General features: G+C 41.3%; 1 protein-coding gene across 1 annotated transcript in view; it reads right to left on the bottom strand.

The window, feature by feature from the left end:
- Window positions 1-12,548, bottom strand: part of LOC142381896 (solute carrier family 12 member 2) — a 37,406-nt gene extending 24,858 nt beyond the window's left edge. The window contains exons 1-10 of the mRNA XM_075467190.1: window positions 11,795-12,548; window positions 9,681-9,803; window positions 9,485-9,560; window positions 7,114-7,209; window positions 4,685-4,824; window positions 4,489-4,599; window positions 3,343-3,451; window positions 3,123-3,250; window positions 1,673-1,757; window positions 1,303-1,451 (exon numbers count right to left, since the gene is read on the bottom strand). Coding sequence (XP_075323305.1) covers window positions 1,303-1,451; window positions 1,673-1,757; window positions 3,123-3,250; window positions 3,343-3,451; window positions 4,489-4,599; window positions 4,685-4,824; window positions 7,114-7,209; window positions 9,485-9,560; window positions 9,681-9,803; window positions 11,795-12,259 — 1,482 coding nt within the window. The 5' untranslated portion in view covers window positions 12,260-12,548. The remainder of the gene's footprint in view (window positions 1-1,302; window positions 1,452-1,672; window positions 1,758-3,122; window positions 3,251-3,342; window positions 3,452-4,488; window positions 4,600-4,684; window positions 4,825-7,113; window positions 7,210-9,484; window positions 9,561-9,680; window positions 9,804-11,794) is intronic.
- Between the last annotated feature and the right edge of the window lie 12,326 nt (window positions 12,549-24,874).

The following is a 24,874-nucleotide window of genomic DNA, read 5'->3' on the forward strand; positions in this document are numbered from 1 at the left end:
AGGAGACAGATGTGCACAGATGTGGGCTGCAGGCAGGCCGGTGGAGCTCACACACCCTGTGTGTATGAAGCTGCTGGAAGTCCTGCAGAATGAGGTCTGGCGTCGTCCTGCTGAAATAACCACGGACCACCCGGGAAAAGACGTCACCTGGATGGCAGCATCCGTCTCTCCAGAACTCCAACATCCAGCTCTGCATCAGTGGCACCTTCACACAGATGAAGCCCTCCCTGCCATGGACCCTGATGCCCCCCCACACCATCACAGACGCTGGCTTTAAACCTTTCTCTGAGAACAGCCTGGATGCTCTTTCTCAGCAGTTTGTCCCAGAAGCAGCTGAAACGTGGACTCGTCTGCCCACAGAACACGTGTCCACTGTCTTTCTGTCCATCTGAGATGAGCTGGTGTCCACAGAACTGCTCAGAGCTGATATATGGCTTCCTGCTGGTGTGGTACAGCTTCAGCTCACATTTCTGGATGCTCCTTTTATACCCGATCCTGACACCCTCACCCGTCACAAATGAATCTGCTGATTGTAGAATCTTTCAGAACGCTTTTACTTGTTTGCTCTCCTGATTTATTTGTGTGTTGCTGTGTCAAACTCTAAATTTGTTTAAATGCTTTAAATACACTGAAGTTGGTCTCAACAAAGTTTTTGTTGGACTTTCAGGAAACTTGATGTAATACCTCTGTAACATACTTCAAGCAGTATTTTTACTTGTAACGGAGTACTTCTTATTGCTTTATTGGTATTTAAACATACTTGAGTTCTTCTTCCACTACACTCTGAATTACATAAAGGGACCAAAGACAAACATGCTTGACAGAAGCCACCTATAATCACCAATCTTCCAGAAGATGTGAGACAGGCCTCAACTCTGACAATGTTTAAATCCAGGCTGAAAACAGTTCTGTTTAGCTGTGCATATGACACCTGAAAGTATTTTATCTGCAACCTTCACTTTTAAATTAATTAATTAATGAGTATTTTTAATGGTATTTTTATTTTTTATTTATTTTTAATGGTTTTATTGCCTTCTTGTGATTTTATGTAGCTGTAAAGCACTTTGAATTGCCCTGTGTACGAATTGTGCTCTATAAATAAAATTGCCTTGCCTTGCCTTGCCTATAATTAGCTTAAAATTAGTGTAAAATTTTTTATAAACAGGGGATCATGAGATCAAATGGCAGCCTGATAATTAGATTAGCGTTTGACTTTGAACCGATTATTCATTTAATTTCAAATCAGTGAGGTGTCTAAAACTAGGACTTAATTGAGTGTTTCACAGTCGGCTGCAGTCTCACCTGGAAGTCATTCATCAGGCCATACTGGCAGCCTCCCTCTTTGCAGATAGAAAAGTCGTATCCCAGCATGCAGGCCGCATCGGTGCAGTTCACTGTGTCGCTCACCGTGTCGTTATGATCGCCGGTCGCGTCTCTCACAATACAGGAGCCTGCAGGAGGACAGCATACCTATCAATTTAAAGGACGGAAAACATTTCCCAGCTAATACACTGAGAAGTCACAGTTGTGCTCAGTTTTTCATGACTGGGAACAACTGCAGTCATCATCCAGATTATATACATCAGGGTTTACAGGTGAAAATCTCAGAAGACACTTTTTAAAATCTTGTGCACAAGTTTGGAAATGTTCAGCGTAAGTCTACGATATGAACCTGCAGAGATGGTGATAACCACGTAGGTCAATCCTGTGATGAGGATGGCCAGCAGGGTTCCTTTAGGGATCGCAGACTGAGGGTCCTGTAGATGGAGACGCAATGACAGATTTACTGTCTCTTAAAGCTTTATTCCTGTGTTTCATTCCATGTGTTTTGCTAAAAACGTGATAAACAGGAAGTGAAATGCAAGAAATAGAAGCTTGGCTTCTGTGTAAAGTTTGAGAAAGGTAAAAGGAATATAATTACAAAACTTGCAAGAAAACATCTGTTTGAGGTCACTTAAATCAGATAAAAACATTTACAGGCAGCTAGCTGAAAGACCTCAGTTCAATCTATTATGAAACCGAGATGTAGAGTGATTTGTCATCTGCATATTAATGCATATTAATGGCAATAGATGCCATGTTTGAATATAAGTTAAACCCAAAACCTAAAAGAAACAAGGAGGCCTTAAACAAAGATAAAATTGGGACCCAAGCACGAACCTTGGAGCGCATCATAATTTCTATTGAGCTGAGCCAGGGGCGCAGGTGGGATTTTTGAACTGGGGGGGGAGCAAGCTGTCAACAAATGATTTCAACTCAATAAGTTATTTTTGAGTAATTTGGGTATAAACTGGCACTCAAGTAGTTACTTTTGTAATCCCCTATGGGTCAATAGTTTGCACTAAAAAGCCATTGTACAATTATTTGAAATCATGGATAAACAACAATGAACATTGTTAAACAAAGGCCGACCCGATTAACACCAGCCATACATCATGAAATCATCTGGAATAATATTTTTTTTTATTGTATAATTTCTTTTCTCCTTGAATTTAAATCATCCGCTGCGTCATTGACACATGTGCAGCAACGCGTTCCTCTTTAGGACCCTGGGGAGTGATTTTTTGTCGTAAAGTAGGTGTTACTGACGTCATCGTCGTGCTACTACCACAGACAGCCCACAGACCTGCTGCTTATTTATTCATTCGGCTAAAATTCAAAATTACAGTACCCCGGATACGCCTCTCGAATTTCTTCGGAACAGCTCCAAATTACCAACAACAAGCAGGGGTGAGTAGAACATCATGTTATAATGTGAAATCAAGGGCCCAATGTCAAAAAAACGGTCTTGTCCTTTAAGTACGGCCGGGAAGGAGGGGGTGGGGGTGGGGGGGAGTCACAATGAATCTGGGGGGCACATGTCCCCCCCGTCCCCAGTGCCATCTGCGCCCATGAGCTGAGCTAAAGAGAAAGTAAAGGCCTCGTCTAGAAATCTTCCAGAACCACCCGGAATTTGTTCAAATCAGTGAATCTCCATGTTTAAGCTCTCCAAAAAGGCAAACCAGAAAAGGTTGATCACACACTGTGAGAGTTATAACCATAAGATTTCAGCAAAATCTAGATTTTAAGAACATGTTATTTACTATAATTGTAGTGAATGAGATGCAAAAAGCCAAACCTACAGTGAGGTCGCCGGAGATGTTGGCTCCAGCCAGAATCCCAGTGGCTGCAGGGAAGAAAATGGCAAACGCAGAGAAGAAGGTCTCGTCATCTCTGAAGTCTGGACCGAAGTTTTCTATGAGGATAGCAGCTGTAGGAAAGGAGTCAAAATGCTGAAAATGAAACCAATTTATTCAAAAATGAATAAATAAGAAGGTGGGGACAAAACGAACGCAGACTGACTGTTGTAGCCGAAGAATCCTTTGGGCTCTTTGCTTTCACTTGGCATGAAGCTGCCTATGAAGTAGTTGACGATGGCTCCAAGCAGAATAACTAGGAGGACAATCTGAGCCTGATGGACCAAGAAACAAAGAAAAGGAAGAGATGAAGGGTATAATTATACATTAAATGTAGAATTTTCTCAGATGAAATTACGTGCAAAATACCAACTGATATTTATCTCAACCTGGAAAAGCCCATTTGTGACAACAATTTTCAAATGTTGGTGATCCTGCCAAGCTACACAAGCTGAAGTGCACCTAGTATTCCAGCCAAGTCTCACCAGAAAATGTGTTAAAGAAATGTTTATCCACTTGCCCTTAAAGAAGAAGTGTCACAGCCCTAATGGAAGGTGTAGCTCATCACGTAGGAACACACATGGATACAGTGGTAACTGCATGCTAAAATGTTCCTAGCTTAGCAGATTCAAATCTCTGCTAAACGTTGGGTCTAATGTTAATATCATTAGCTCAGCAGAAATTTAGCTATTAGAACACTGGATAAAATGTGATGAAAGAACTGAAGGCAAATGGAGCATTTTATGAAATAATTAACAAATAAATCAGCTTGTAAAAAAGTAGCTACAGTTAAGCTAGCACACAAATTCAGGATCTACTGTCAAGCTAGCTAGTGTGGATTTACAGCAGGGGTCTCAAACTGATCCGTGAAAGGGCCGGTGTGGCTCCAGGTTTTTGTTCCAAACTTGTTTCATTCAATCAACTGAACTGTCTGCACTGAAGGTCTTAACCAGTTCAGTTGATTGAATGAAACAAGTCAGTTGTGCTGCTGCAGGGTTGGAACAAAAACCTGAAGCCACACTGGCCCTTTCACGGATCAGTTTAAGAACACTGATTTACAGGATATCAGAGAAACTAACCCTAACCCTCCATGACACAAAAATACCAGCTAATTTCTCTGTAATCCAGGCTTTCTGGCCAAAGTATTTCCAACCAACACTGACAACCATGCCCCTGACATGCTAAAACATAGCAACAATTATGGAGCTTTCCCTCATAAAAAGGAGACAGACTTTCATGCATTTGCTTGATGAAAGTGACCAAAAACAGTTTTAGCCAATTTTACACAGGCAACACAAGCGGACAGTCCCACCTTGGCTTCCCACTCCATCCCAGCCACAGAGATTCCCAGCAGCAGTATGACAGTCAGAGTCCCAACGATGCGAATGTCGTTCAGCTCGTCAGTCATCAGAGCATCAACATCCTGAAACCAAAAGCCACATCGAGCTCGATCTGAGAGTCCAGTCTTAGTAGACAGAGATTTTCGATAATACTGAAACATTTCTTACGTTGAGCATCTCGACAACAGTCTCGGCAAAGCCCACGACGTACATGGCCACAGCCACTGCATTTGCAAAGGCGAAGATGAGGCCGATAGGGCCGCCGAACTCAGGGCCCAGACTTCTAGAGATCAGGTAGTATGCTCCTCCTGAAAGGCACGGTTTTTCACAAAAATAGGTGGGTCGCTCCGAAAGTTAAAAAGGTGTATTTTCTCACCTTGCAGATATGCTTCAGATCAGATCAGTTGTGTCGAGTAAAAGTAGTTTTGGTGTTCAGTGAGCAGCACAATTCAAATATCCTCTAGATTCTGAAAAGAACTTTCAACTATATAAAGAGAAGCAACAGTCCATCATTACTTTATGATGGTCAGTCATCTAAGTCTGAGATGGGGAAACTGCTGCAAATGATTACACTTTTTATTTTGAGCTTACTACGGAATTTCATGTCGCTTCTGTCGTCTTACAATATAAGTTTCAGTACGCACTTAAAGTATAAATGCATCCCTACATTTTAAAGCTTTACTTCATCTTAAATTCTCAATGTCAGCAATTTATAGCAACGTAAAGTTCAGTGTTGGACATTCGAATTTTGACTCCCCTTAAATATCTACTTTAGGTTCTGGTCACAACTGTACAAACTTTGACTGTAGGAGCCAATTAGCGCGACACCATAAATATGAACAGTTGTTCAGCCCGGAAGATAAAACAGTTGAAGAACGCTGGAAAGCCGGCTTAATGAAATGTAGTGAGCCAATTATTGGATTACAATTGTAGTGGAATAAATGTACTCATTGATCGTCTTGGACTGTCTTCATCAACCAGGGTAAAGGTTGTCGGCGCGTAAATTATTTTAAAACCGAGTGAAACACCTCAAGGGCTTCAAGCATTGGCTTAGCCTCTACACTGACATTACGTATATAGGGCATGGATCTATTTTATCAGCACTATGACTCGCCTCCTCTGTGTTCCACAGCATGTTCTTCTGTAACTTCTTGTTTGGAGAACGAAAGAGTTTTCTCATTCTAGAAACCAAGCCATGTGAGACTGATATCTGAAGCCACCTGTGGACTGTTGAGGCAGAAACTACAGCAGGAAGTGCAGCGTTAAGTTGACCACACAAGATAGTAAAGCCTCGTTCCCACTATGCAGTCCAGTACGGGTCGGTTCAGAACGGTTTGCTTATTTCAGTGTTTCCACTACTATCAAAGCGTACCGGTCCCATGGTACCCGTTACCATGCCTGTAACCCTTCTGTTTGGGGTACCGAGCACACAGGACCGGTTCCAGGCTCTGCTCTCCGTTGTTGGTGAGGAGGCTGTGCAGCGGGAGCTCGATGAAGCTCGCAAAAATGGCAGAGAGTGGTTTCAACCGGACTGCGAGCCAGTGTCACATTAAGCTGAAGAAGTTGAAGAAGCTGAAGAAGCTGAAGAAGCTGAAGAAGCTGAAGAAGCTGAAGAAGCTTCGGAGCGATTAACGGCGGATCAAGGACAACAACAGCAGGAGTGGCGTGGACCGAAAGCACTGGAGGTGGTTCGAAATTATTACATTACGGTCATTTTGCAGACGCTTTTATCCAAAGCAACTTACAATAAGTGTGTTCCACATCGGTAGGCAAAAGAACTTCAGGTCACAAGAAATCAGAAGTGCATTTCCTTCCAAAACCAAACAGCTAAGAGCATAACTAGTGCTAGAGTAAGTGCAGTAAGTTAGATAAATTATGGATGCTATCTACCCTTCGGCACGTACTCCGCCCTCCCCTGAGGCAAAGCTGACCCCAAAGCGACCCGACCCATACCGTACCGATACTAAGTGACCCGAACCGGACTGACAGTGGAAACGAGGCTTTAGTGCTGAGTGAGTACCCTCTTAACTGCACCCATTCATTTTATAAAAGTTTATTTATCTATTTATTTTATCAAAACTGTAACAGACCCTCCTGTTTCAAAGGAAAGTTTGGTCCATTCATGCATTTCTTTGAAAAAGTGTAAGAAAATCTGCATGATAATCAAACAAATTTCTGATTGTCTTTAAAACATTTTTGCACAACCAAAACACTCCAAAAAGGACTTGAAAACCATCAGAGTAAGGTGTCTGTGTACGGTGTCCTCAGCATTATACTTTGTGCTGTTTTACAATGTTCTCTTAAGGACTGTTTTTACAGTCACTGACATCACTGTCTGTGAATGAAGTCGTTTTAGACTGAAGCTGCTCTTTAAAACTCTCTGTAAAAGAATCTCTCAGGCGTATTTGGGAGGTTGATGTTCTTAAGACAATTCAATAAATACCCTCAAAGTCAGTGGATGAATGTGCACACAGTTGTGATTTCACAGGTATAATATTGCATTTGTAGCTTTGGATTGCAGATTTTAAGCATTAAATAACTTTCTTAGATGAGGGTACATTTTCTAAATCAGAGCTCATGTGTGCCAAATGTCTCACCTCCTCGTACGAAGCCATTTGTTGCTATAGCAGAAGTAGACAGACCAGTGATGGTGGTGACCACAGTGGCCATCAGAATGATCGCGATGGTTAGTCCTGTTTCACCAAAACAAGAAAAATCAGATTAGTGTTGTGGCACAGAGCGGAATGCCCAAAAATCTAACCTTAAAACACCATAAAGTCTGATTCAATGTGAATATTAGAGACAGAGCGACTGTGTATAAAGTCAGGCCTCAAGCGTAAAAATGTACAGCTCAGTAGGACAAGTTTTACTATTCCAACTTTCACCCAGAGGTAAATAAGGTCAGACGTCAGGTATATACATGAATCAGATACATACAGATGCTTTCATACAGTGTATTTATTTCACACTCAACCTACAGCTAACACCTGCTAAGTTAGCATGCTTGATTTTTACTATGTTTACTCAAAATATTAAAAAGTGAGTCAGTCAGGCATTAAAAGAAGATCAAATTCTCATGATGGACACATGTTGAGTTAAAAAAGAGCATGAAAGATAACAGCCATGACATTTCAGAAAAGTTTCACTTCCAAAGTTGTGAATATCCACGACGTCTCAAAACATCTGCTGGTGCTTTGTTTATGTGTGTCGATGTGGGCATGAAACTAGAGACACAGTGTGGTGACTTCCAAGTGGATTGCGTTAGTTTGGACGTCCTGCTGGGTGTCGTGGGGGGGGTAGCAAGAGTCTGCTGGTCTATGATTTACGTGATTTAAAGTAACACTCGAGAATTTGGAAGCTTTTTGCTCTTTGGCTCCCCCTACAGATGTTGGATGTAACAGCACTGTCACAAAAACAAATCTCCATGTGAGTCCTTGCATGCACAGCCATACAAATGGATTTGTTGTCATGTTGTCGAGGTAACAAAGACGCCATCAAAAGTCCACAAAAATGTCAAGCCTTTGAAACAAAATTGTCAGTGGGGTCACATGGCACTAAAAGGATCGGATAATTGGCTAAATTACAATAAGACTGAGTTGAGTAAGGGTAATTCTCCTTGGATATATGGCGGTGAATGAATGGGATCAGAGGCACAAAGCGTGTCATACCCCGGTATGATAGGTGGCGCTGTACCCATTTCAACTATTGCTAATAGAGCTACTTCCTGTTGACCTCTTCACCACCAACAACAACAATAAACTCAGGCATTGGAGAAAGATGGAGAACGCAGAGCAAGATGAAGCTACGTCCCTCTACATTTGGTCTGTGATGAGCTGCTTGTTGCACAAACTCGATGCCCAACGGAGCATTCTCCATCGCGTTGTTTGTTTCTTTCTGACGGCGACAACAACAGGAATATCGTCTCCTTTGACTTCCGGGTCACGACCCCGGGAAAACATCTGGAGCATGTGCAGAACGCAAAGTCTAATTCACCACGTGCTTCACCGTATCTCGGGGTCTTAATCCGATCGCGAGTAACTCGATTCGATCCAGTTTCCCTCCAGATTAAGGTGTCTTAATCTATATGCACTTAATAACTCTTATTGTAATTTAGCCAATTATCCGATCCTTTCAGTGCCATGTAACCCCACTGCGTGTGGCGCTGGGCTAGAAACCAAAATCATGAAGTAATACGGAGTTCGGTGTCCGTTACGCACGGTATGCCGGTATGAAGTAACACGGGATACCTTAGATGACCTTAGATACGCACATTCCCAGGACCTAGGTGCCATTAAAATAAGACACAATCTCACGTCAGCGTCAGACGTGCTATGCGATGATGTGCATGAATGATTTAATTTGTCTCAAACATTTTTATACGAAGTAAAGTGGTGGGAGGTGTTAGTCCGCAGGCTTCTACATAAGAGACCCGAGTTTCCCACCCATCACACAACTCTTCCCGCAGACCTTTCGCTTTTCTCTCACGAGCAAATGTTTTCAGGCAGAATAGATATGTGTTCGTCACTGTAAAAGAAACACGAAGTACCAATGCAGTGAAATGTAAGTGAATTTCCTGGTGCCAAAAACGAACAAAAAATGGATAAAGTGCCTCTAAAAGCAATAAAATTAGTCAAATCAATAAGATAAAACGAGTATACAAATAATTAGCAGCTTACGGATCAATTGAAACACCACACAACCCATTACACAGAAACTTTTATCATTAGAAAAGTTCCTGTTCCTGTGTAAATAAATCTTAAATGTTCATGGAACACGACTGCTGTCATGTGACCTGGAGACTGACCTATAATAAACAGCCATGGGATACATCGTGGTCTTAGAATTTATAAGCTTTAACTGTCTTTAGAGGCATCTTTACTTAACTACCAGTCCCTAAAACATTTGGGCAGGGCTGTATATATGCACACTGCCTCTTTGAGGACACACTTATGATTGATTTGTACCTACCAATTCCAGCTTGTCCAACAATCCAGGTCATTCTAATGAAGAGCATCACACCCCAAATATTCAGCATGCAGCGCACCTGCAACAAACACACACATCAAAGAAGCTCTTCTATTTCCCAACTCATTTTCTATCTAAGCAGGAACGCACGTTTAAATATGACAAGAAACGGGGTCATCTTTAGCTTGGTGACACTAACCAGGACTCCTTTGACCCAACCAAACTTGATAGATCCTCCTTTTGCCTCCTTCGCCATCAAGGCTGCCGCCTCCTCAGCTGCTGACGGCTCCTCTCCATTGGCCAGACCTTCCTCAAAGAGATCCTGAAGTGGATCCAAAATGGACAAAATATCACAGAAAACACTCAACTCAATCAGTAAAAGCTGCTACAGCAAGTAAAGCATCGCTTTAATTGTTAGATATCTCACATGAAAAAACATATACCCAGACAGAAGCTATGTGTAAGTTACTGAAAGATTAAGAAGAAACGCTTTAAATCTGGTTTCTTTTAAAGCCTGATGTACAGTTTTGTGTGATTATTTGGTTTATCATATGTCAACAAACATGAAAAATAACCGAAATAACCAAGTTGATTGGAAATATTTCAGAATGTCACAAACATCGATGAACCACAGACACTAAAACCAGCAATATTTCAGTTTTCAGCACTTTTCCGGGTGTATTTGGGTGAAATCACCTAACTGAGGTTGTTTAAAGGATATACTTTAAAAAAAACAGTCAATATGGCCCTTTTCCCCCCGATTTTTCCCCTTTTATTCCATAGAAACCTTCAGTTTTCAGGCCCCTCTCTTGTGGAATAAGCTGCCAGTAAATATCTGAGAAGCAGACACCCTTTCCATTTTTAAGACCTGGCTTAAAACTTTCCTTTCTGGTAAAGCTTATAGTTAGGGATGGCTCAGGTGATCCTGAAACATCCCACAGTTAAGCTGCTATAGGCCCAGACTGCTGGGGGGCCTCATCTGTCACACCTTTCCTCACTTTACTCTCTTTTTCCCCCGTTTAATTTCTCAAATGATATCATGTATATGTGACATTATTGTGGTCATTAACTCGTGTTTCCCTGTTCCAACAGGTATCCTTTGAATGGTGTTACAGTGGTTTCTGTCCCCTCTTTTCTCTCTTTTCAAACCCCAGCTGGTGGAGGCGGATGGCCACCCTTCCTCAGTCTGGTTCTGATGGAGGTTTCTTCCTGTTCAAAGGGAGTTTTTTCTCTCCACAGTCGCCTCAGGCACGCTCAGGCCGGGAGATTGGACTGAAGACACGTTTCAGTGCAATCTGTTGGTTTCCTTAGCTAGGAAATTGTTTTTTGAATCGGCTCTATATGAATGAATTGGATTATTTTGTAAATAATTATGATTACAATGAATTGAATTCCAATTGGCTTGAATTGGACTTTATTATTTAAGTGCCTTGAGATGACATTTGTTGTATTTGGCGCTATATAAATAAACTGAATTGAATTGAATTGAAAACAGTAAGTGGATCTCCACATCGCTCCAGCACGGCAGGTAATGTAAAGATAAGACAGCTGCAGCCCTCAGTGCTATCACTATTTTTGAGCAAAATAAATCAATAAAAGATGACTCAAGTTCATGTTTTTGTGTTGCCTCAGCGTAAAAGTAAGGGGAGACAGAGCTAAAATTTTGAAAAGAAGATCTTGTGGCCTGTTAAAGATTCTCATCACTTCAGCAGTGATCAAAATATTATTCTCAAACAACTAGTTATCCGGTTTAACCAAAAACCACAAACTTTGGTTGGATTTACATCTTAAATGTGAAGATTTCCTTTTTAGTTGTCGCATGTCCATGTGGGGCCCATCAGGTTTAAATTTGGGCTGCAGATAAGGGTCCCACCTGTGTTTGCCCATATTGGTTTCAAGTTGCTGAGTGGCTTTAGTTGGAATTTGCATTTAGCCAATTTGAATGTGAACATTCTTTTACTTTGTGTGATGTGTTTATCTGTATTTTCTTTGGAATAATTCAAGGCTTAGGGTAACCCTAACCCCTAACCCTTCAGGTTAAACTTTAAACTTTCACTCTGTTATTTGATCAGAGTGATATATTCTGACAAAAAAAAAAAGTTTACGACGAGATGACTGTCAGTTAATGCATAACTGTGCTCCTCGTGCTTTTGTCTATAAAGCTAAAGCGAAGCAGATTCATTAATGATGAAATCAAAATATATAAATTAAAGCCTGAATACTGGGTCTCTGGGGTTTAGTCATTCTGGGAGGCAAAGTTCAATAAATGTTTCTGTTGCCTGGACAAATGCAACTTAAAAATGTTATTGTTACTTTATCGAGTTCATCGTGGAGCTCCGACAGCGACGGTCTGGTCAGTTTTTCCCCGAAAGGCGCAGCAGTCTGCCGGTAGAACTCGATGTTTGGGACGGCGTCTATGGTGTTGTGTCCGAAGGTCCTCATGTAGTAGGTGTTGGAGTGGGAGTCGGAGATGTGAGTGTGTCCCGTGCCAGTTGAGTGGAGGCTGATAGAGTCGCTTTTTGAGGTGTCCGGATCGTGGGAGACATCAGGAGGGAGTCCGATGTCCGTGGCGGGGCCAAGAGCGCCCGAATCCATGAAACCCACCCTGAACCGGCCTTTGGCCTCCTCAGGAGGCCGCGATCCATCGGAGGAACCCGGGGCAGGAGCCGGAGCTGGGGCTAAGGCGGGCGCAGCGGATGATGCCTCGGTCACAGCATCCACCTGGAAGCGGCTCTGAGCGGAGTCGCCGGTCCTTAGGGACGGTTTCTGTCCCGACATGTCTGGATGGATCAGTGGCAGCGAAGCACAGAGAGAGAAACTGTTACCGTGAAAAAAGCACCTGCTCCAAAATCCGGGAGATGCAACAGCATTTAATACCAAACTTCAGAGAGAAAAATCATAAATCTGGAATCTAAAATAAAGTTTTAGATTTAACAAAAAGTGTTCTGCTGTCCCGCTGTTCTTTGGTGAGCTCTGGGCAGAGGACGCGCCAGGACGCACTCCAAAGATCTGCGCATACCGTGCGTAACAGACACCGAACTCCGTCTGACCCTCTGCGTCCTGCAGATGCTGCCTTAAACTGTTCATTGCCATCGCTCTTGTCTCCTCCTCCTCTCTGGAGTTTCGCTGCGCAGGAGTGGTGGACGAGTTAAGAAGGATGGATCAGTGTTTACGCGCCACACTCCGTCATGAGCTCCGGCGCACCAGAGTCGCAGAGGGGAAGAAACAGAGATGGGACTTTAAAAATAGTTTTATATTAGTTTATTTGATTTATCTTTAGAGCTCAGACATGTAAATGAAACCAATCTAGGCCTACTGTTATCACGTGGCCAGGCAAACAGTAGTGAATGCGTCACGGTAACTGTGCATCGCCTGAAAGACACCAACTCCCTCATCGCCTCTGCGCACTCACATTAAACAAAGTCCTTTGTTATCGGTGCTGGTGACACACAGAGACTTTCACACAGAGGCCAAGATACTCTGCAGGCCCAGGGAGGCAGCAGCATTATTAGCATAAAGAACAACAACTGCTTTCTCTGTCGGAACTCTTGATGCTGAAGCCGAACACTGAACAATAAATCCAGAATGGCAGGAAGCAGTTCAACCAATTTGACAGTTTTATGTTCGAGTTTAAAATTATGAAAACGTTCCGTGAATTTGAATGAACATCTTTTATTGCTGATCGGTTACATTTTCGACCTTCGTTCTGATTATCCTGACTTCAAAGATGTCCAACCTGGATCTGCAGACTCTTGTCATATGTCAGCCTGTTTCCTCCCTCATGTTGATGAAGGGAGCACCTGTTGATGAGGACCGCTCTGGTGCCTGACATTTGAAAATACTGACACCCTGTGGTTAAAACTGAAACTGCAGAGCCGGCTCAACATTAATACACGAAGGAAAAATCCTCACTTAGGTTAGCGCCGTCGCCTCACAGCAAAAAGGGTTACAGGTCCGATTCCCGGCTGGTTCCTTCTGTGTGGAGTTTGCATGTTCTCCTCTCCTTGTCCACTTTGCTGACAAAATAACTTTGTGGTCCTACTAACAGTTTCTTGTGCATTTTGTGCATATGTGTTTTAGAAAGGACAAATATGGAATGTGTTGGCCCAAAAGCTGTGCTGGTGGCCATGAAGTTAATGGTTCATTACATTTATACAACAAAGTATTAAAAAGAACGTCAGATTTTTAGTTTTTTTATATATATTTTCAGCCAACTTAAAATTGTAATTTATGTAATATCAAACTCAAATTTAATTTTAATTTTAATTTTACGGTTACTACAAAAAGTCATTTACACTAAACCATAATATTAGGTAAGAAAAGAGCAATATTTTACTTTTGGGTTATGCAAATTATTTAGTTGGATGAACTGAAAACTTTAAGTTGACTTGCCTTCATTTTAAGTTGGATTAATGTAAAATGTTGATTTGAGAACAATTAAATAATCAAGTACATGTGACTTAATTCAATTGTGTTAATCTAACTTATTGACTTAATTTCAAAGAACTTGATTAATTTAGGTGTTACCAATTGAAACAATTCAATTAAGTTGGTTCAACTATTTTCTTTTTTCAGTGTACCCTGCCTCTTGCCCAAGGACAGCTGGGATAGATTCCAGCCCCCCTGCAACCCTAAATTGGATTAAGTGGGTATAGAAAATGGATGGATGGATGGATGGAAAAATCCTCAATTAGAGCTGAAAGTCCCACATCAACAATTCTAGAGTCTCTAAGTTATGTGCCCGCACATAAAAAAAGTATGAATCAAAAGTTTGACCCCATATACCCTATAATTCTGAGTGAGGAAACTCCCGCTATGCCCATGTGATTAACCAACATGTCACTGCAAACAAGCTTTAAAAGTGTCTGTTTTTTAGAAACTGTTCAACAAAGCTTTCTGTTTTTCCAACCATCAGGACAAACTCTTCCTTTAGAAATGTTGCAGCTCAGTGAGGTCAACAGGGAGAAGAACTCAACCTAAAAAAGCAGCTAAACTCACAGGAAACAAAGTGATACTCAATGATAAATCCAAAGGAACTTTGTGGAATTAGTCAGTAATAGACATAAAGCTAAATATGTGTTATCTGTGTTAAAGCCTCATTTATATTCCATGTTTCTCTCTTCATCTTTTAAGACACTGTGAGCAACACAGTGAACAAAAAAATTGACCAATCCTCTTACCTGAGGAGGTGTTGGGCCTCGTGGTTTTTATTTTTGAATATTTGATGCCATCAGCTTCGGTTAGACTCACTTCCTTCAATGCACTAAATAAGTTATTGCAGGGTGTTGAATGTAGTTGGTAAATCGGGTGTCATTTAATCATGGAATTATTAGGGCTGGGCGAGTTAACTTGTTATTATCACGTAAACTCGTTAATTATTTAACGACGATAAGTATTTTATCGCGCATTAACTCAGATTTTATTATTTATTTTATTATTGTAAAAGTCTGTTGCTCACAGGCTTTTATTTTGTAAAAGTCTGTTGCTCACAGGCTTTTATTTTGTCAAAGTTTGTTGCTCACAGGCTTTTATTTTGTAAAAGTCTGCTGCTGTCTGCTGCGGAACAGGAAAAGAAAGTAATCGGCGGATCCACCAAACCTGGAGAAGGGTACGGAACTTTTACTCGGCCATTTTCATTTTAAAGTTCTTCCAGACGGCGGAGTCGACAGAACCAAAGTCATCTGTAAACACTGCCAAGTTGAATTGTCTTCTCAGCGTAGTAGTTCCAGTCTAAAATATCACTTAAAGGCAAAACACACAACTGATAGCAGCAAGTCATTCAAGGAAACAGACAGTGGAGCGAGGCTTCTACATAAAAACTACAGAAAGATGCTGATGTTAAAAGTGTGTTTGCACAACAAATGTTATGGCACTTTCATTCATATGGCAGCACATTTAAAATAAAACTAAATGCTAAAAGCTATACACTACTTTTGGATTCAGTTTTGGATTTTGCGTACAAATGTGATTAATCGTGATTAATCAGGGAAATCATGTGATTAATTAGATTAAACATTTTAATCGTTGCCCAGCCCTAGGAATTATAAACTATTCTGCAGGAGCTCCGAGTTCTGCGTCTTACTCCATCATTCGCTCTCTAGCGCCCCCTCTCGAGTGTTGTTTTAAAATAGAAACTTGTTTTTTTTATCCAGTGAAAAATCTACAAAGAAATACTAACTTTTTCAGAGCAGAAACAATGAATAAACCAATGCAATGACAGCCACAGAGAGCATGTTTATTGGTGTCCTCGGGTTTGGTATAGACGCCTCGTCGTCACCGCAGAGCTGTTGTACCTGCAAGAAAACATTTCCCTTCATTTTCAGCTCATTTAAAACGTCAGTCAGGTGTTTAACAGGGCGGGCATGCAGTCACCTGGAGAAGTGGGAGGACATCTGAGCAGCCAGTCCTCTCTGGTACAGAGAAGCTGAGGAGGAGTTTGACGGAGGGGTGGAGCTGTGGGTGGAGTCCTGGCTGTGGCACAGGCGCTCCCGTCCCCAAAAACACAAAGACTCCTCAAGAGGAACAACGGGGATCCCTGCCAGAGCTGCGTTCTAACACAGAAACATATGGAAGTTTTTCTGTGTCATCAGAGTTTGAATACGAATTTCTAATATTGAATTTTTAAAGCATCAAAATCAGACTTTGAATTTAAAAAACTAACAGTGTAAAAAAAAAAATTCTAAAAAAAAAAAATCAGTGGAAAAAAAATCAGTGGAAAAAAATTGAATCTGTCCAATGGAGCGTAACTTGATTGGCTGCCGTTGGATGAAAAACGTCAAAAAATTCAATATTAGAAATTCGTATTCAAACTCTGATGGCACAGAAAAACTTCCATAGAAACACAGATACAGGCTGGTGCGCTTGATTCATTCACTGGTTCCTACCTTTTTTAAAATTATTTTTAATTTTTATTTAAACAATGACATACTCAAAAGTAAACAGTTTGTGTTTTTTTAACTTCACATATTCACACCTTCACATATAGTAATAATTGAAAGAAAATAAATGATTGTAGCTATGGCTATCTCTTATAGAAAAATAAATATTGAAAGATATAAAAGGGGATGATAGATAATGTAAAAAACAAGGAGAAAAGAAAAGGTAAGTCCATTCTAAACAGTTACAAGGGGTTAGGACAGGTTAAGATTTGCTATGAGTGTGTATAATTTATCTGCATGGGGATTATTTCCATGTTTCAGATATTTTTGTAACAAGGATATATAATTTTTTAAGGCAAGCCATGAAGGTGGGGATTTGGCATATCAACACTTGTGAATATAATATTTAGTGATGATGATGAGGTTATTTACCAAGTCACTGGTTCCTACCTTCATCAGGAGCCTCTGGTTCCTCATGTCCTGCCTCCACGGCATCACGTACAGCTTGGGGATCATCGGATGTCGGGCTGAAAATGTTGGGATGTGGGAGCTGGATCTTTTTTGGGGGGGTATATGACATATTAAGTCGAATAAACAGAATAAAATAGAATAGAAAAATACTTTATTCATTTAAATATACACTAATTAGAAGAACAGAGCAACAGAACTCACTAAAAGGTCCCCAGCAGATAAGTAAAAGACTAGTTAAATGTTAACATCACATCTGATTTATTATTTCATGTAGTTTTAACTTATTAATCTATTTCTAAAGTAAAAATCAGTCACTTTACTCACTCATGTCGGTCAGAACTCCCTGCAGCATCGTCCATGTTTGTTGATTCAGTCGCCATAGAAACCTCCCAGTGCATCATGGGTTGGATTAAAGAGGAGAATATCTCGCGCTGTCGGTTGAAGTGTTGTTTACAGGACATGATGAATTACAAACCCCTGGGGGGGTGTTTATTCAGCTGTTGATTTTAGGAGGAAAATATCCTGAGAAACATTACAAAACTGTACAACTTTAACATTCTGGGTTTGTTAAACGTGCATAAAAAAATTAGATAAATGCTAATTTGGTTTCAGACCAAGTATAAAGGTAAATCATGAACCAAAAAGTCACACTTAATACTTTGTTTCCGCTTACTTAGTGTAAGTAGCAGCTCATTTTGTTTCTGGTAAATGATGCGATTCTGCCACTTTACGTTTTGTGCTTTTATTTTGAAGAGCACTGGAAATGTGCTGGTTTTCTTCAGCCAGTCATCTTTCTACGTTTCATTGGACCAAACTGAATACGCAGGTTGTTCCAAGAAATCATCGTTTCTCGTCCATTTATAACATTTTATTGGAGCCGTTATGTCCACTGGAAAACTGCTTGGATGATCCCCCATAAATATTTAATTGTAAACAAGGTGAAGGAAGTGTCATTTAAAATTCTCAAAAATTTACATAAATACTAATTGCAGTTTCTGTAATGGCCTTCCAGAAACTGTGACGCATCTATTTTGGCTCCGCCCCTTTCACACGAAGGTTTTGGATGGAGTTTAGCAGGTTTATTAATGACCATATTTTAAGGAATTTTTCCTTATGCTGGGAAAATATTTTATTTTGTTTCTATAGATTCCCCATTTTATAATAAATTCATAATTCATAAATGGAAATTTGCTAATAAAACTCCATATTTCCCCCCATTTTATTAAAGATATAGAACTATACTGTAAATCAATAACAGACTTTTCTAATGAAAATGCTCCAAGGACAATTTCTATGAGTACATCTTTGCATGTTTTCATCTAACACCCCTGGTTGTTTGTTTGTTTGCATAACTGTCATGTAATGACTACAGACCGGTCGCCCTCACATCACACATAATGAAGACATTTGAGCGTGTGTTGCTGCTCAACATCCTGAAACCCCAGGTTCACCAAGCACTGGACCCCTTACAATTTGCCTACCAGGAGAATGTGGGAGTAGAGGATGCTATCCTGTACCTGCTGCACAGGGTGCATTCTCACCTGGATAAAGGAGGCAGTGCTGTCAGAATCATGTTTTGTGATTTTTCCAGCGCCTTCAACACGATCCAGCCACTCCTGTTGAGAGACAAACTGCTGCAGATGGGAGTGGAGACAGGGCTGGTGACCTGGATTACAGACTACTTCACAGAACGGCCCCAGTTCGTCAGACTGGGTGACCTCACATCAGAGACTGTGGTCAGTAGCACTGGAGCTCCACAAGGAACGGTGCTCTCCCCAGTGTTGTTCACCCTGTACACCACTGACTTCAACTACAACTCAGAGACCTGCCACATGCAAAAGTTCTCGGACGACACCGCCATTGTTGCATGCATTAAGGATGGGCAGGAGGGGGAGTACAGGGGACTGGTGGAGAACTTTGCCGGATGGTGCAGGACCAACCAGCTGCAGCTGAACACCACCAAAACAAAGGAAATGGTGGTTGACTTCAGGCGAACCACCCCGCTCCTGGTGCCTGTCTCTATCGAGGGGGAGTCAGTGGAGACAGTCTGCACATACAAGTACCTAGGGGTACATCTGGACAATAAACTGGACTGGTCTGCAAACTCACACGCACTACACAAGAAGGGTCAGAGCAGGCTCTACTTTCTGAGGAAGCTGAGATCCTTTAATGTCTGCAACAGACTCCTGCTGATGTTCTACCAGTCTGTCATGGCCAGCGTGCTCTCCCATGCTGTGACATGCTGGAGGGGTAGCATTAGGAAGAGAGATGATGGACGCCTTGACAGGTTGGTGAGGAAGGCTGGGTCTGTTGTAGGCACAGAACTGGAGGCTCTCACTTCCACAGCTGAGAAGAGGACACTGAGCAGACTCTTCTCTATAATGAACAACCACAGTCACCCTCTGCACTCTGTGTTTGCCAACCAGAGAAGCCGGTTCAGCTACAGGTTCCGCGCCATACCCTGCAGGACGGACAGGCTACCGAGGTCCTTTGTCCCCAGGGCAATCCAGCTGTTCAACACCACACAGAAAGGGACTGCCATGGGTGTTTGAACGGCATAACCCCCCCCCCCCAATAACCAGGAACAATTTCTCTTTTTACTGCTCTTCACTTTGAACAATATATACATACTGTGTATGTGTGTGTGTGTGTGTGTGTGTGTGTGTGTGTGTGTGTGTGTGTGAGATCTGCCTTTTTGATGAATGTATGGAGAGGTATATGGCTGTTATATGTGCAATGTTGTGTATAGTGCCTTGTGTATATGTTTATATGTTTATATGTGTATATGTTTATATGCTACTGGACACCTTAATTTCCTTCGGGATTAATAAATAGTACTCTACTCTACTCTTATATTGTATACTTCATTCGTGTACTTATTTCTGTTTCAATAAAGTATTAAAATAAGTAATAAAATCATTGGACAAACTGAAGTTCCAGCATCGTCTCCTTGGTGATTTATCTCTGAATCTCACTTTCCTCCAACCATCCACGGTCCATGGCGGCTTCTCTTCAGCCCGCTGTGACCTGCTTTTCTTCTCTTTACTGATGGTTTATGTTTGGTTTTTCTGGAAGGAAATCCCATTTCCTTTCAGCTGAACTCCCGTTTCTGTCCATTTGTTTTTAATTTCTTTAGTTGTAGCCTATATTTTCCTACTTTCAGACATGTTGCTTTTAGGTTTCCGACCCATTTCCCTTTTGCAGCTTTCACTTTTTGTTTGTACTTGCTCCACATTTTAGACGCAGCTGACTGGGAACCACCAACACCTCCGAGTTGAATTACCTTCTTATAATCCTTTCCACTGTTTCCACCAACATCTCTCTTGTTGGGGCCATGTTTCCTGTCAATCAGCCAACTGCAACAGCTCATTAAGTTCTGCCAGAAACTGCACTCATTTCCATATTTAAACATTTGTTTTAGAAGTTGAATCAGTAATATTTTCCTTTATTTTATCTTTAGAGAAAATTAATTGATTTAATCCTATTTATTGATTTTTTTTGGATGCGTTTTACAAATACAGAATTTTTTAGCTACTATAATAGTTTTGTGTCACGCCTGCTTTTTATCCCACAATTATTGAATAGTTATTGAATAATTGTTGTTTTTTATTTATTCTTCTCTTTATTTATTACCTACTGTAAATCACTTTGGTACATTGTAATGATTGTTTGTAAAGGGCTGTATAAATAAAATATATTTACAATTAAAATCATCTGAAATAACTGTTTTTTTCTTCTAAAAGTTTTTTTGGGTTTAATGTGGCGACAGGTCAGTGACTTTATGGAAGGATTTTCTTTTGTATATCTGTTATTTTCCATGTTCTGGTCTCAGAAACTATCCCCCGTTGCATTGTTTAGTTTCACTTCCTGTTCTCGTTGCTCAGTTGGTCTCAGTTTGATCGACTCAAACTGCAGCTTGTCAGTAATCCTTCTCCTCCCAGTATAAATACTCCCTGGTTTCCTTTGTTGACTGTTGAATTCTCATCGTAATGTACGATTTTGGTTTTGTTCCTGGAATTTCCTGTTTAAACAGCACCTTTTGTTTAGTTTAAATGGGGCTTCTTATTCCGATACTTGTCTGGCTCCCACCTGTTTAGTCCTTCCTTTCGGGTCCCACGGCTCAACCCAACATGCCTCACGCCAAAACACTCGCATTAAAAAACTCCTGTGTGACCTGAAGGCAGCAAAAACTAAACATTTCAGGGTGTTTCAATCAGGGCTAACAAGCCACAGCTGTGGAGAAGAGGACAAAAGAAAGGAGAGCAGCTTTACAGCAAAATAAAACTTTATTTCAAAATTCAATTCAATTTCTCAAAATAAAATCCCACCAGTAAATCAGCGTCTTTTTAAAAACATATTCACAGAGTCGCAGGGATTCTCATCTCCGTAACAGACTATTTGGTTCAACTGGAAAGTAAGTGAACCAGAACTCGTGTTGTGATGTCCACACCCGTGTTCCCATTCATACATGTAACTAAAGTAGGCAACATTGGTGCGATCAGACAAGAGAGATGGCTTTTAATAACCTTTCCAGATATGTGTTTTAAATATTCCTATTTTTGCTGCAGTTTTTAATAAATTCTGTCACAGTTTTGGGAGCTGGTGGACGTCGTGTCCTCAGTCCTTGTGTGTGTTACGTCCTTTAATCAGGCCTCAGCCTGCCATGCACATTTTTTAGCATTAGTTTTTAACATTAAAGGCTGAATTTAAGTCACACGTGTATGTTTCCTAACCTGAACTCCCAGTTGTGGTTCTCCAGAACCGTCCTGCATCTTACTCCACTACCTGTTCTGTCTGATAATACAAACTTTGGGGGATGTTTGAGTTTTTGTTCCTGGTATTAGACCTTATGTTTTTATGAATGTGTCGGTCCACTGACCTAAAGCACCCAAACAGTGTGAAGAAAGTATTTAATATATCCTGATTACTGAGGTAGAGACCTGTACCTGGACTATGTACAGAATACAATACTTTCTGTAAGGCCAGGCAACCTTTTGCTCAATGGAAAACACACACTTGGGAAAGTAATGGATTGGAAGTCTGTTTCCATCAAAAGGCCAAATTGACAAAAAGCTTAATTTAAAAATAAAAACAAAAAACAAGCAGCTGTAAGCGGGATTGAGATGTGCGCATGTTGGGGCATGCGCTGGACGCCGTAGTCGCGCAGCTCTGCCCACACGCACGATACCCGTACGTACGAGCACATAATAACCCCAATGCGGAGGGGCTTTTGAAAATTTCTAGGGGGCGCCACTGAGCCATTTTCCTCCGCCCACACACGATACCCTTTACATACGGACGAGGTTGTCAGGGTGGACGTGTGTGCCATGTTTCATGACTTTGCAATGATGATAAGGCTTTCAAATCACAAACGCCATCACACGATTTTCACCGCCTGGCCACGCCCACACCATTCAGAGTTTGGAAAAGTTTCTCAATAGCCCCTTTCACACTGCCGAATAACCCGCGTTTAATTCGCGAATTTAGCGTGTCCACTGTTGCGTTCACACTGCCGACCCGGGCTGCCGCGTCAACTCGACTCGCCTTTCGACCCGCGTCGGACCCTAGTCTTTTTGCCGAGCCGAGTTTGATGTGAACACAATCGATGCGGGTCGGACGTGGGCGTGACGTGAGGAGTTTAAAAGACAGAATGGACAGCTGATCAATAAGGCCAACTGGGGAGACAAGGAGGTCCGCGAGCTCCTCAGCCCCCGAGCAGAGGACGTTATTTACCGCCACATGTCGGGGACGGTGAAAGATGGACCTCTGCTGGAAGGGCTGGCGAGAAAGATGGGAGAGCGCGGTTTCCCACTCAGCAAGACGCACCGTAAAGTAACATCTCCATGAACTGCATTGCAAAAATGAGTTCTCAAGGTGTCCCGCCATCGTTTGTTTGAAAATTTTGATGCAGACAGGTGTATTTCACCCTACCTCCGACGCATGGCTTGTGCCTACGTCATTGTACACGCCCAGCATTTCATGTGTTTCGTGTGACGCTCTGCCACTAGGCAACACCCCCTGAACTCGGCTGCAGGCGACACGGGTCATCCTGACACGCCAAGCGTTCACATTGCTCGACGCGGGTCGAAGGTGCAATTTGGACCCGCTAAGGTAGCGGGTCGCAGTGTGAAAGGGGCTCATGATTCTTTCCCTCCATGTCTTAAGAGTAACCTGAACAAGTTTGGAGCTGTTACCATTAAATCTGTGGGAGGAGTTCGATAAAATGCGAGGCGTGGAAAAAAACAAGACGTTTGCAACCACCAGCAGGTGGTGCTATAGGTGGATGTCAATATGATAATATGTACGCGTTCAGGCTGGTTCCAGCATTCACCGTATGAAGTTTGGGACAGATTGGATAATGTATGTGGGAGTTATAAGCGACTTAATTTTTTGTGGCGAGTAATGGCGAGTCATCGAACTTTGAGGCGTCGCCACGGCCACGCCCTTTAAGTTTTGAAAAAGTTTCCCCATGAATTTTTCCCCCCATGTTTTAAGAGTAACCTGGCCAAGTTTGAAGTCTGTAGCATTTAATCTGTAGGACGAAATCGGTCATATGCAAGGCGTGGAATAAAAAAAAAAGCCTAATGAAAACACTCAATTAGAGTGTAAAACAAGTCTCATTCAACCATCTCTGATGCGACTGAACCTGTTTTCAATACTAAATGAATATTCTCCAACTCAAATTTCAAAGAAATGAAGCACAGCAATTCTACATCCTGGTAGTCATGGTTACAGACGAGGCCTGGTTCAAAGACAGGGATGGCTTTTAAAGAGAGCATGAGACCAGCAGGAGGGGAATCAGAAATGTTGAGCATCAGTCAGACCCGAAAACACTTGTTTCTGCTCCATTTTGATTAAGCCATGCGACTCCATCAAGTTTGATTTCTAACCAGCCTCTCAAATAGTTATTCAAGAACTGTAGCTACAAAAAAACCCAAAAAAGGTTTCTGTTGAACAGTTAAAAATCCACAGGATGTGTTGGTTCACAGTTCCTGGGTACGGTGCATCAGGCTAAAGTTTCCTTAGCCCAGCTGATTAAAGTCACGTATCAGGATTTAATTTGTACGCATCATTCTTAATTTTGCCCTACAAAGACAAACAGCAGCTAACCACATGAAGAAAAACTTCAAAGCAGCTTTGCAAGATGTCGAACCAGAATTTAATGACTTGCTAGCATGTGATAACTAAGCTAAGCTAGTTAGCTTTTAGTATGACCCCACATTGTGTTTTTTTGGTCATTGTGATCAGATTGACCTTCTATCTGCAGATGTTGGGACATCTAACTCTAATGTTCAACTATTATTCACAGGTTGATTTAAGTTTTAAGTTCTGTTTACCTTTTTTTTCAGTTGGAGATCAGAAACTCAGGACCCTAATATGAGAAACAAAATGTTATTTACCGACTGTTTAACACATTAAAAGAGATAATAGGTTCTTAAGACACAACTGAGTGGGATTACTTTTGTTGGAGGTTTATGCGGTCTTTGTAATATATTGTATGGCTATTGTATCACATTCTCAGTTTGTTTTAACAACATATTTTTTTGTCCCTGATTAATTAACATTTTTTTTAAGAGCTATACATTTAAAAATCCAATGAAATTACAAGCAATTTGCACATTTCCAGTAAAAACATGAACTGTGGAGGGAACTTCTCCCCCAAAAAGCCCAACCTGGTCTGACTGGTCATGTAAATGAGCCTCATCGGGCACGGTTCACTACACCACATCAGCTCTATTGAAATTTAAACACAAAATTATAAGTTATCTTATTATCATTTTAAGTATTTTAAGGATAACTATAAAAATATTTCTGTCACTGTATAGAAGACACATTTTAAGAGTAGAAACATAAAAACAATGAATGGAGTTGGATTTTATGGGGGCATTAAGGCTACATACTTACAGTACTTAGTAGGTTTTTAACTTTGTAGGGCAGACTTAAGGACAGCGTTGGTAGTTTATAAAATCTGCAATAATGAACCATATATTTACAGTGTATTTACAACGGCTCTTTCTTCTTGATATGCTGGTTTCCAGGACAT

Source organism: Odontesthes bonariensis, chromosome 6 (assembly GCF_027942865.1).
Source record: "Odontesthes bonariensis isolate fOdoBon6 chromosome 6, fOdoBon6.hap1, whole genome shotgun sequence".
Taxonomy (NCBI): Eukaryota; Metazoa; Chordata; class Actinopteri; order Atheriniformes; family Atherinopsidae; genus Odontesthes; species Odontesthes bonariensis.